General features: G+C 36.6%; 1 protein-coding gene across 1 annotated transcript in view; it reads right to left on the minus strand.

Moving 5' to 3' along the window:
- The window catches only part of TRDN (triadin), a 276837-nt gene that overhangs the window by 75839 nt on the left and 188198 nt on the right, over positions 1-12800 (minus strand). Inside the window, 1 exon segment of the mRNA XM_040627484.1 lies at positions 7436-7483. Coding sequence (XP_040483418.1) covers positions 7436-7483 — 48 coding nt within the window.

Genomic DNA, 12800 nt, shown 5'->3' on the forward strand with positions numbered 1-12800 from the left:
AGCCAATAAGATGTGAAGAAAGACAAAGGAGCAGGAAAGCCTCAGGTATGCCTAGAGGAAAGTGAACAAGTTTAGCTGAAGCAGAATGCTCCCACAGAGGAGATATGGAATAATTTAAAATAAAAGATGAGGCCAATTACAGAAAACCTTGAATTCCAAACTAGAGTCAGACTTCACTATGCATACTTTAAATAAAGGAGATAGTAAGATGTGTGGTACATTAATGGAAATGAAACACTGAAAATTTGTAATTATAATAGAGCCCATGAGTATATAGTCTTATTCATAATTATTTTATCCAGAAGAATCGTTATAAATATTGTATAGCAAATGTGTACTTTTCAGTTTGTTTTATTTTAATCCTCTGAAAAGTAAATGTCCCTTAGTAAACAATTTGAATGTGACTTACACATAAAGACCAAGTTTTCTTTTCAATGATGGGTTCCACATTCATATTAAATAGAGGAGGATAGTCCCCTAAAGCAGTTTTTTTATACTCAGAAAAGGTCACTGAAAATGCTGATTATCTGTACAGAAAAGAACACATTTTGCATGAAATGATGATCCTTTCATTTCTACTTCTGATGTAATATTCATCAAGCCTAATTCTATGGAGAGTAAACTTTAGAAATAAATAGCTCATGTAAGTAAGTGGATTTTCTAACTGCCTGGAATCAAAAGAAGACCTCAATCAATTTCTTTTTCTACGCTACAGGGTACCTGAAATCTCCTTTGGTGCTGAGAGAAATTCTCTTTGCTCTACATTTGGAAGGATTTACTTTGGGGGGGGGTAGAAGCAGATTTATATTGCACTCCTTCAGAGATCCCAACTAATATAAAGGAAACAAAATAACTAGCACTCTTAGAAAGTAATGCCTGGATTAGAGATAGTCCTGAGGTAAACTGTGAGACTGAGAAATTGGTTTCTGTAGTTCCAAGCTTTTATTTCATTATTCTTCCCCTCAATTTTCTTTAGGGACTCAATTCTCCAAAACAATTTAATCTTTCCTTTCTTGACCCTCATCACTCATGAAGACCCTGATGTGTTCCCATTAGGAATAGGGACTTGTACCTAGGCAGTGAGGCTTACTTGGAGATGGGGTATGTTAGAATCCTGGTAAAGAAGTGAGGAGTAAGAAAATATTTACAGTATGAATCGTCCCCCACATGATATTTATACATTACTTCTGGGGTGTAGACCTACAGCCTTAGAATGATAAACTATCATTTCCAAGGAAATAAGAATGTAATGTTATCTGCCCAAGGGTTGTTCAGATTTTAAGGGTACAGCCTGGGGATGGCAATGACTGAAACAATGGAATAAATCATTAACTGTGGAAGAAAAAGTCTTACATCTTGGATATAAAGATCCTTGGAATACATTATGGTGGAGAAACAGGAAAGAGAGACTTCTCATCAATTCTTAGATGATACTAACTAATCAATGTATTCATAAGACCATCCCTTCCTGCTACCATCTTTCCTGAATTTTACATTATATTTGTGAATTTGGAATAATGAGCAATATGATATTTATTGTAGCATTCAAAATGGGGAATGTCTGAAAATGAAGTTGAAAGGAATATAGGGATCAGATCTTGGGGGACTCATGTCATTTTAACAAGGTTGGATTTTATTTATTTTATGATGAACTTGGAAAAAGCGAGTTTTAAATTGTATGGCTTATTCAGTTTTATGACCTTGATAACTTACTATGATTGTGGGGAAACTCTGGTAAGATCAATATTAATGAAATAAAAATCAAGAACCTAAGGACAATAGTGAGTTCATTACAGTGGTTTAAGCATAATATAATGAAGGCTTAAATTAAGATGGAAGTCACAGTTATGAATAGGAGGAAATATATTCAAGAAATATTTAGGGGGTAAAATCAGCAGAACTTGGAGACACCTTGAATGATCAGGTGAAGGAAAGAAAGATAAAAAATCAAAGATCACCCCCAGTTTTCTAGTGAGATAAAGGTAGATGAGATTCACCAATAATAATGAAAAACATGCTGGGAAGGGGGACTGAGGTGTTTAGGTTAAGACAGGTTGTATTTGAAGATGTTTATTGGACATTTGAGCATACAAACTTGAAACTTCAGGGAAATGCCTTTTCACAGAGAAGTCCTGAAGTGGCAACATACAATTGGGAATCTTCAGGATATAGGTCAGAGTTTCAACCTTGAAAGTTGATATATCTCACAAAGAGACAGTATAAAATGAAAAGTTCAGAGCATTAATAATGGAATCTAGGAACACCAATAATTTAAGAGTCAGCAACAAAACAAAACAAAACAAAAGTTAGGAATAAAAGGTCAGGTGATATGGGGAGAACCAGGACACCATGTTGTCATGATAGGTCAACAAAAGAGAAGCTTAGGTAAGAGACAAAGTGGTAAATACGATTGAGAAACCTAGTAATGTGAGTACTGAATGGCTCTTTTGGTTTAGCACTGATAACATCATCAGCATTATCCAGAGCATCAGTGGCACAGTAGAGACAGAAGCCTCACCATCGGGGGGAGATGAGAAGCAGAACTAGCTTTCCAGTATCCAGAAAACCGGAAAAAATGTGGAGAAGAGAAAATGGTAGAGAGAGAAATAGTAATCAAGAAAAAGGAGTTTTGAAGTTGAGAATATTATTTCCAAAATGAGGAACAAAATCAGTAATAAGAAAGAGGATGATGCCACAAAGAGCACGATGCCTGATTAAGGAGGACACAATGGAGAAGCTGGTCTTGAAAAGAAGGATAAACACTTTACCTCTGAGATCAAAAGGGAGATGGCTCTAGATTAAACAAGAACACAAAGCTGCTAACCTGTCTCCTTTTATTCCAGGACATTTTCTCCAGCATAATTGCCTGTGTTTTTCACCTCTCCTTCCCTCAATCCATTTGTCATCCTTTAGCTTTCAAGTGTGTGATTCCCCTAATAATTATCCACTTGGCAATGACTTGGTGACCTCCACCTTGCCACTGAAATAGTTTCTTTTCCTGTGGTTACTATGACATTATAAAAATTACAACTACTTTTCTCTTAAACTCTTACCTTTCTAGTCATTTTTTTCCGTTTTTTTTCTTTGACTTTCTTTGCCCTCTTTCCTCCAAATACATGTTTCCTTGCATTCCACCCCAGCTCTGTTCTCTCTCTAGACCATCTCTTCATGACACGCTCATGGACTTTGACTGTTTCTACCATTAACCCCATGCAGAGGGCACCCACCTATACATTACAGTCTTGCCATTATCTGGAGCTCTAGTTTTACATTTAGAGCTACCTATGTGATATCGCTTGCGTGTACTACTGGCACTTTAACTTCGATATGTCTAAAATCTTGTCTTCCCTCTCAAACTACTTCTCATCTTCCTTCTTAATTTTTATAAGAATATCAACAATATTCTTCTAGCACCCAGTCTGAAAACTTATTATTGCCATGAAATCATTTCTTTTTTTTTTCCTTCCCAAAGATGATCAGTTGTCAAATTCTATTAATATCTTTCCTTTGCAATCTCGTAATTATTACCAGGTCCTAATACATGTCACCTACATTATTACACCCTAACTACCCTGCCTCCTCCTAAAGCAAATGTCTGAATATTATTCATATACTTAAAATTTTCATTAACTCCCTATTGTCCATGGAATAGAGTCCAATTTTAAAATCAGGACTTTTTGCAGCATTATTATCCCAGACTGTATTAATTCACACCATGTTCCTGAGACTCTTGTTCTTTCTCATATATATCCTGCAATTTCTCACCCCTTTGCCTGTGCCCAAGATACCCTTGCAGCTAATGATTACATAACAACATTATTTAAGTCTTAGCTCTAAAGTCACCTTATATAGTAAATCTTTGCTTTGCCCCAGGTAAGAATAATTTTTAAATTCCTATGGAAACATATCTGTATTTATCTCTTTACCTTGTTGGCTTTCAACCATGAACAATAATTACATAGAAGGGGCGCCTGGGTGGCACAGCGGTTAAGCGTCTGCCTTCGGCTCAGGGCGTGATCCCGGCGTTCTGGGATCGAGCTCCACGTCAGGCTCCTCCGCTATGAGCCTGCTTCTTCCTCTCCCACTCCCCCTGCTTGTGTTCCCTTTCTCGCTGGCTGTCTCTATCTCTGTCGAATAAATAAATAAAATCTTAAAAAAAAAAAAATTACATAGAAAACTTTTAGGTGGTAGCAAAACTTGAGGTCTAAACAACTTAGATTCCTATTTTTCAGTATTTTAAATTACTCAATAACAATATTAACATCTACATTTGCTCTTAATTCTGTACATAGTATGTGAACCATAAATATATGTTAAATGAAAGTGAAAATTATGTGAATGCTGCAAAACAAATTTAAGTTAAAAAGATGATATATTGATGATTAAATACTATATATCCCCAAAGAAAATATGACTAAAATGTAGCTTAAGATCAAGCAATTTATATTAGATATATAGATTGGTACATTGTAATTAATTTAAAATAGTAAGCTTTTTTTAACTATGAATATTTTGAAACAAGCACAAAATCAGTAATTTCCACTTAACATTGCATACATAGTTCCTAGTTCAAACCTCAATGTAGAAGAACAATTTACAATGTTTTGAAAACAAAAATAACCCTTAAATAATTTTCTTACTCTACTTATTTTTGAAAGACTAGAAGTCGAACATATTGTAAAGGATGCTAAGTGTTGTGGAGATTAGGGGCTGGCTACTAAATCCATGATGAAGCGATGTGTGATCAACTGTCAGTGAGCGGGTAGGGGACTGAAAAACTACCTGACAAATGAGAGAAGTCTCTTTCGACTTTTACTTGTAACTTATTGAATTGGTAAAGCGCTACCTGAATTTCAATCTATTTATGACAGCTTTGGAAGGAACACTTGTTTCTGTTCATGCTGTAGTTTCAGGCAAACCCAATATGCAGGTTCATATTTAAGAATCGAGGTATAAGATCTAAGACTAACTAGAAGCAAAGTAGTTAGTGCCAGTAGTTTATTTTCATTAAAAGATTTGTTCTCTTCTTTCACTCCACTCTAACAGTCAGCTCTATTTAACCCCAACCAAAATGTTTGGCCTTACTCTAAACTCAAGGACCGTTCTTGCTTGAAGATCCCCATGAGTTCACTAAGTGATGGTTCAATCTCAATTCAGTATCTTTGTTCACTCCAATTTGATCTGATTGGACTCTAAACTATGTGTGCTTGTTTTTCTACCCTAAATTCTGGGCTCCAAGTGATTCTCAGTCTGTGCAGGGCTCAGTCACTAGTAGTCAAATTTTTCCTCCCTAACTCTGTCTCCAGACTGTCTTTCATAATCAGGAATTCCCTAAGGCTCAGTAACTGAAATCTAATTCCATATGAGACCCAAACAACTGTTCTTTGGATACCCCACTGGCCTCGCCGTTGGCTACCAATTTTGAAACACAGCTTTGCCTCACTTTGGTTCTTGCTTTTAAAACATACCGATATCCTGGCCTCATATTCACTTACTGGACCATGTACACTTTATCCTTCCCTAGATTAATGACTTTCTCTGAATCTATATTTAGACCTTTAGCCTTTTCGTGATACCATGGCATTAACCTTTCTGAAACAACCAAGTTTTTCCCACAGTCTGCTTAATACCAAAAAGTAAAATTGATTTGAAAAAAAGACACCATGAAAGAATGAGATACATTAATGTGGACTTTGATGAATTTATGACTCTACCACTTAGGGCACGTTGATATCTAGCAAAAGATGTCAATGCAATACGTACTGTAATCACTTATCAAAAATGGCATCACAAATATTAGTTTATTAGGAAAAGATATGGTTAGGATTTAAGAGAGGGCACCCATTAATTTCAGTAACCTGAGCTTCTAATTATTACCTCACAAAAAAGTTTATATTTTTTCTTTAAATATTCTTTATCTAATTTTTGTCTTACCTTAGACATATATATACTAATTTATACATTAATTTATATATTAATGAAATTTATTAATTTATATTGTGTTAATTTATATACATGTATTTATATTCATATATGTACATGTGTAAATTGCTTGGTTTTAAGGATATGTATTATGTACATTTTTTTTTAGATTTTATTTATTTATTTGACAGAGAGACAGCCAGTGAGAGGGGGAACACAAGCAGGGGGAGTGGGAGAGGAAGAAGCAGGCTCCCAGAGGATGAGCCTGACGTGGGGCTCGATCCCAGAACACTGGGATCACGCCCTGAGCCAAAGGCAGATGCTTAACGACTGAGCCACCCAGGTGCCCCTGTATTATGTACATTTTATATCTCCCTTGAGTCCTGATATATATTCTCTTTATAAAGCATGTGCTATAAGAAAGTTTTTTAGGAGAAAACCATTATGGTGTTTTAGTGGTGTATGTGCGAAAAAGTACATGTGTAGATTTGTGTTTGTGTGTGTGTGAGTGTATGTTAAGTATAAGGTTGTTAAATTGTCCCTTGAGATACTTCTGGCAACACTGGATATATTACTGATCTCATTTCTGTGTATCAGTAAAACAGACTCACAAATTTTAGAATTGTTCCAGTTTATTTCGAATTGAGAATATGTAAAACTTTTCTTTTTTTTCTTTTTTTTAAAAATTATGTTAAGTTAGCCACCATACAGTACATTATTAGTTTTTGATGTGGTGTTCAATGATTCATTAGTTGTGTGTAACACCCAGTGCTCATTACAACACGTGCCCTCCTTAATACCCATCACCTGGCTACCCCATTCCTCCACTCCTCTCCCCTCTGAAACCATCAGTTTGTTTCCCAGAGTCCATAGTCTCATCATGATGATTATTTTTAATGTATATGAATGTTCTTAAAAATATCATTTAAAATGTCTCCTAAAGGGAGTCAATATTCACATAAGTAATTGCCTCTGATTAGACATGACAAGAGAAATAACTTTAAAAACTTAAATTCCAAACTTCCCAATATTTCTTAAAGCAAAATATCCCCAAGTGAGCACTTCGAGGAGCACATTTTCTAATTTAATATTATGCAAGCACAAGGTGACCATTGTTCACGTAAGGTCTCCTAGTCCAAGTTTCATTTGTTCAAGCCCTGCCTTCCTAAGGCAGTATATTGAACTTGAATGCTCTCCAGATGATTGGGATCCTGTTGAGCTTAAATAGCAGCATTTCTTCAATTTTTCAAACACTAACTTGCAATTGGACTATAATTACTAGTTTTAGTTTATCACCCTAAAGGAATGAAACCATTGGCACTAGAACACTGAAGACAAAGCCTTATGAACATGGATACCATAAATCTTGTGCAAAGTGGGTTTGCTAATGTATCAATGAAATAGTAAAATCATAAATAGAACTCTTCTATAAGCACTGAACAATACATTAAGTTAGAAACCTTAGCAGAAATAAGCTATAGCCATGACATCTTTTTCTTTAAGCTGCATTTACCTTTTTTAGTTGAGGCAGCACTAGTCTCTTCTTTGGCTCGTTCAGTTTCTGCAAATTCAAATATTAAAGAATGAGACATGGATATCAGAAATGCCGGGTCGCTGTCTTATGGTATTGTAAGTCAGACAAGACTAAAAGTGCCCTAAAGATAGATTGTGGCACCTGAGAGCAAAGCAAGCAGCAGAGAAAACCACTCTATAAAGTACCTATATATATATATTTTAAGTAATGACTCTCTTATCTCTCTAAGATACAACTCTGTGGCATTAAATTCTAATGCCTATGTAAGTAGTGGCCATTAGACAAGGTGGCTTATTTCACAAAATACACTGGAATACTAATTAGTTTATATTCAAATATAAAATGATGTATGAGCTGTGGGGAAGAGGACTTCAAAGGACTTCTTCATTTAGCCTTTAATTATGGGGATGGTAAGCAGTATTTGACCTCAATCAATTAGCTTTATATTATAAAAGATTCACCATAATAATACAGAAAATTCCATTTGAATATTTTTTTGGAGAGACAGAGAGAGAGAGAGAGAAATAAAAGACCCAAAGTGTGTTCTTGTAGTTTCTCTGAATATCTAGTGTGGAATATAAAAGAGCTGCCTTGAAGACATAATCTGAAATGCTGGTCCTAGTACAAAATTTTGGACCTCAAATCAAAGCTAATAAAAGTTTTCTCTAGTTCATAAGAAAATAAGAAAAATAACAATGAACCGGTGAATATTTACAAATCTTTATTTACTTATTTTATTAACTTTTTAGTTTTTGATGTTTTTCTCCTCAGTCCCCTGTATTTTTATGTTTATTTTTATTCTTATTAGTATCTGTACATATCCCCCTCACTCGTACACATCCCAGCCGAGGCTCTGGGAACAACCAAACTACAGGACTCTTCACGTTCCTTTGCCCTCCCTATGCCATAGACTTTGGGCTGTGAAAAAGATCCAATGTCAGAGGAGAATTTCACATCATGTTTAGGCTTTAATTCCATAATATTAGGTACCACAAGCTTTACAAGTTGAGCCTAGATAAGAAGTCATGTAAATATCCTCTTCTTCAGGCTGCCTTAAGACCCTGAGCTCCCAGACCCCTGGCTATCATATACCTTCCAGATGAAGACTTTACACCAATGGCTCTCAAACTTGAGCATGCATCTGAGTCACTCTGTGGGCTGTTAAAACACAGATGCTGAGCCCAGAGGTTTTGATACGGTGAGTCTGGAATATGTCTTTAGAATTTACATTCCTAATCCATTCCCAGGTGAGGCTTATGCTGCTGGTCCAGACCATTGTTTGAAAACTGATTACCAAACTTCCCCTAAGAGACAATCAGGACTAATTCTTCGGGGATCCCCATCCCTGTTTACCAAGGTTACCACCGCAAGTTTACGCTGCCAGCAGAAAACTGAGTTCACATTTCTTTTAAAAACAGACCCTTTCCAAAGTCCTTCCAAAGTCAACTCTCCACCACAGTACACATCCCTGCATCCTCAGCCTCTATTAGAACGCGTGCTTTGTTTTCTTCTTTTAACCCCATCCAAGCTTCTTAAGGACACTGCTTCCCTGCAAGCAGTCTTCTAAAATGGAGATGTTTGTTTTCCCATCCCCTGCATACCAAAGCTCCTGGAAGTGATGTATATATCCTCTTTACTTCTTATTACTTCTCAAAGGTTGTTACCTCCTCGCTTCCTCTAAATCCCAGTTCCTTTGTAATACACACTGTCCGGTTGCACCTGGCTCTATGCCTCTTGTTCGTTGCCATTAACCAACCTTATACTCTTGCCCCATCCCTCACTGAGTATTTTTGCACACAGTCATCATTCTCTCCACTACTACTGTGATTCTCATTAAAAACAAGTCTCAGTCACAGCCACACAGTAGAATAAGCTGGGGGGCTGTTAGAAGTCCATGACTTTGAGATGTTGTAGGCCTAGAGTGGGCTACAGAGCTTTGAAAGCTTCGCAATTCTGAGTTAGTGCGTCTGGGATGTGGCCTGGCTATTCATATATTTGGAAGCTAGTCTAATATTTAACCAGGATTGGGAGTCACTTACACACACAGTTCACATGCTCACTTCATCTCTGATTTCCTTAGCCTCCACACTTCTAAAAACTGTACTCCAGTTCTCTGCTCACTACTGCCCGCCAACATACTCTTGGACTTTTCCTCTTCTGCCAAAACTCTGATCCCCAAAAATCCTATTCTTTGGCACCATTGCACCATTCTTCCCTTTACATCTCATTTATTCAAGAACCTTTTCCAAATAGTATCCGACTCCGTCAATACTTTCATTCTTCTGATCTTACCCTTTTCTCACTGCTGCAGATCTTCCTCAGGTCCTCACTTTCACTCTTTCCAAGCTAATACATATATGAACCATGGTGTAATCACTCACTTCGTGTCTGCTTTTATTGTCTGCTTTTATAGTCATCAGCAGTAGTAGTCCCCCAGGCTGCTTTTAAACTGTTGGGTGGCTAAAGATATCAGAAATTTATTCTTTCACAGTTCTAGAGTCAAGAAATCCAAAATGAAGGTGTCGTCAGGCCATCCTCTGAAGTTATCTCTTAATTCTCCTGTAAAGAATCCTTCCTTGCCTCTGCTTAGCTTCTGGTGGTTGCTGGCGACCATTCACATACTGGTTTATAGCTGCATCACCCCAATTTCTCCTTTTGCTTTCACATGGTTCTCTTCCTTTTGTGTGTATGTGCGTGTCTCCAAATCTCCCTCTTCTTATAAAGGCACCAGTCACTGGATCCAGGGCCACTGTAATCCACTGTAATACTTGATTACTTCTGTAAAGACCCTATTTTGAAATAAGGTCACATTCATGGACACTGACTTAGGACTTTAACATATCCTTTGGGGGGCACAATTCAACACACTATACCCCGAAAACACCAAAACTACTTTATGCCTGCCACCTGAGCAGTCATCCAAGCTGGAGGAAGGCCCTCACCCTGCTGCAGATCTCGCTGGAAAGATCTCAGTTCAGTATTTAAGGGAGTGCTCAGCACCGACCCTCAATACTAGCGCAGACCGAGGGAACTTGCTTTCCCATGCTAGACAACGGACTCATGCATTCCCACCCCTCCTCAAGCTTCCAGTATCCTGCAGTGGAAAGGCAAGCGCTGCTGAGAGATTCATAGAGAAAACATAAGCAGACTATACTACCTCATATTTTCCCCACCTCACTGGCACATACCTGTGCCACTTGTTTTCCTTTCCATCCCAAAGGATGACCAATCCCTGCCCCATATTTAATACCAGTCTAGCCTGCATCGCATCTCCTTTTGCCAAGTCAAGGCCTTTTTCTTGCAAATATTACTTCTATCTGCTACCTCATCAGTTTTCCACTTCAGTGATACTTTCAGAAACATAATATGTCACTCTTGATAACTGCAGACAACCACATCCTTCACTGATATCTGCCCCCAACCCCAGCCACTCGTCTCTCTGTAGTCCATCACAGCTGCCAGGGAGCTGAGACTCCATGTAGCCCCTTCTGTCTTCTCATGCTCTGGGATTTTAAAGCCTGATTAATTATGAAAAATATTATAGAAATGAGAGGCATAAAGGCATATATCATACGTGCACATTTTAACAAATGGTAATCAAAAATATGCACACCTTTATAACATCCTGCGAGCTTAAAAAATAGAATACCACCAAAGCCTTTGAAATCTTCCACTACCTCATGCCTTTCCCTTCATTTTGGAATTATCATTGTCCTAAATTTTGTCCATATTTTTCAGTACAGTGTTTTTATTACATGTACTTATCTCTAAGCAAAGATAAGACAATTTCATATAGATCAAATTATATTGTTTACTGAAATAACTATAAAAATTGATTTCTATTGTTTAATTCTTGTGATTTGCTTCTTTCAAAGCATCACGTTGAGATGCAGTGTTAAAATGGTTAAAGAGGCTATTAGACTGGGGTAGCTCTAGTGAATTTGGTAGCTTATATGAACAAACCAAAGCCAGTCACCACGATTTTTATGAAATCTGAAAAACTAAAACTTAAGAACAACTATCATGACAGCCAAATAACTAAATTTTCCGAAAGAAGACAAACATTTTAGTTCTAGCCAATTAACTTATTTCTTTGCTTTGGTTCTGTGTCTTCTTAAACCTCTGCCCTAGCCCCTGCCCATGGAGTGCCTCTAACGACTTTTTCATTTTTGGCACTGTTTGATTCAAATTGTTGTTTGCTTAAATAAATTCAGTTTAACCTTTTACAGAAGCCATGTTGACATGAGTAGCTATAGCTGATTATCAATTTTAACTGTTGTATACTATTCCACTATAATATATACATTCTAATAATTATACATCCGTTCTCCTGCCAATGGACATTAGGCCATGTCTGATTTTGTGCTGTTACATATAATCCTGCTATGAACATTCACACACATGTCTCCTACTACACATGCGCAAGCGTTTTCTTAGAAGTGAAATTATTGGGTGATAGCATTTGCTCATATTTAAATTTTTCCAGATAAATGCCACAATGTTCCCTCAAATTTTACATTCATATGAACAGTGCATGTGAGAGTTTCTATTTCTTCATATCATTACCATTACCAGAATAATCATTTTTCTCTTTTTGGTCAATCTGGCATGGTTAATGGCACAACAGTATCTTATTGTGCTTTCAATTAAAATTCTATTATACTAAGAGATTGAACATCTTTTGATATGTTTATAAGCCATTTGGGAGGCTTTTTTTTTTTTGATGCTTACTTATATATTTTTGTCCATTTTTTTCTGCTCACTGTCTATCAAGTTCTTTGTCTTGTTTTTCATTTTTGAGGTTATTTATTTCTTTGCTACTTAACTCTTGTTACTTATATGTGCTACAAATATCTTTTCCAAGTGTGTAGCTTGTCTTTTCTTAGAATTATATCAGTACTATTTTGAATTCATTCAGTCAGCACTGTCTGTGATTTGGGTTGTGATCTTATAATTTATTATCCAAACTGAGCAAGGGAAAGGAGGTGCTAGTAATAATTACTCTGAAATGATATGAATATGAATATGAAGACTGTCTTAACCAACTGAGATTCATGGTCATACATGTCATGCAATCCGTGTTCTAGACACACTTCATTAATATCAGATCTATTGTTCAGGCTCATAGATATTCCCCCCCGTAACTTCCATGACAGAGTATGTAATTGAATCCCAGGGGCCATGCCACTTTTTTGACTAATATAAATTGTCCCCAAGTACTCTTCTAATATTATATAACTAATGAAATTCAAAAGGACTTTATTTTTTTTCTTTTTTAAAACAGTAATCTCCTCATCCAATATGGGGCTCAAACTCACAATCCCAAATCAACAGTCACATGCTC

Source organism: Ursus maritimus, unplaced genomic scaffold (assembly GCF_017311325.1).
Source record: "Ursus maritimus isolate PB19 unplaced genomic scaffold, ASM1731132v1 scaffold_13, whole genome shotgun sequence".
Lineage (NCBI taxonomy): Eukaryota > Metazoa > Chordata > Mammalia > Carnivora > Ursidae > Ursus > Ursus maritimus.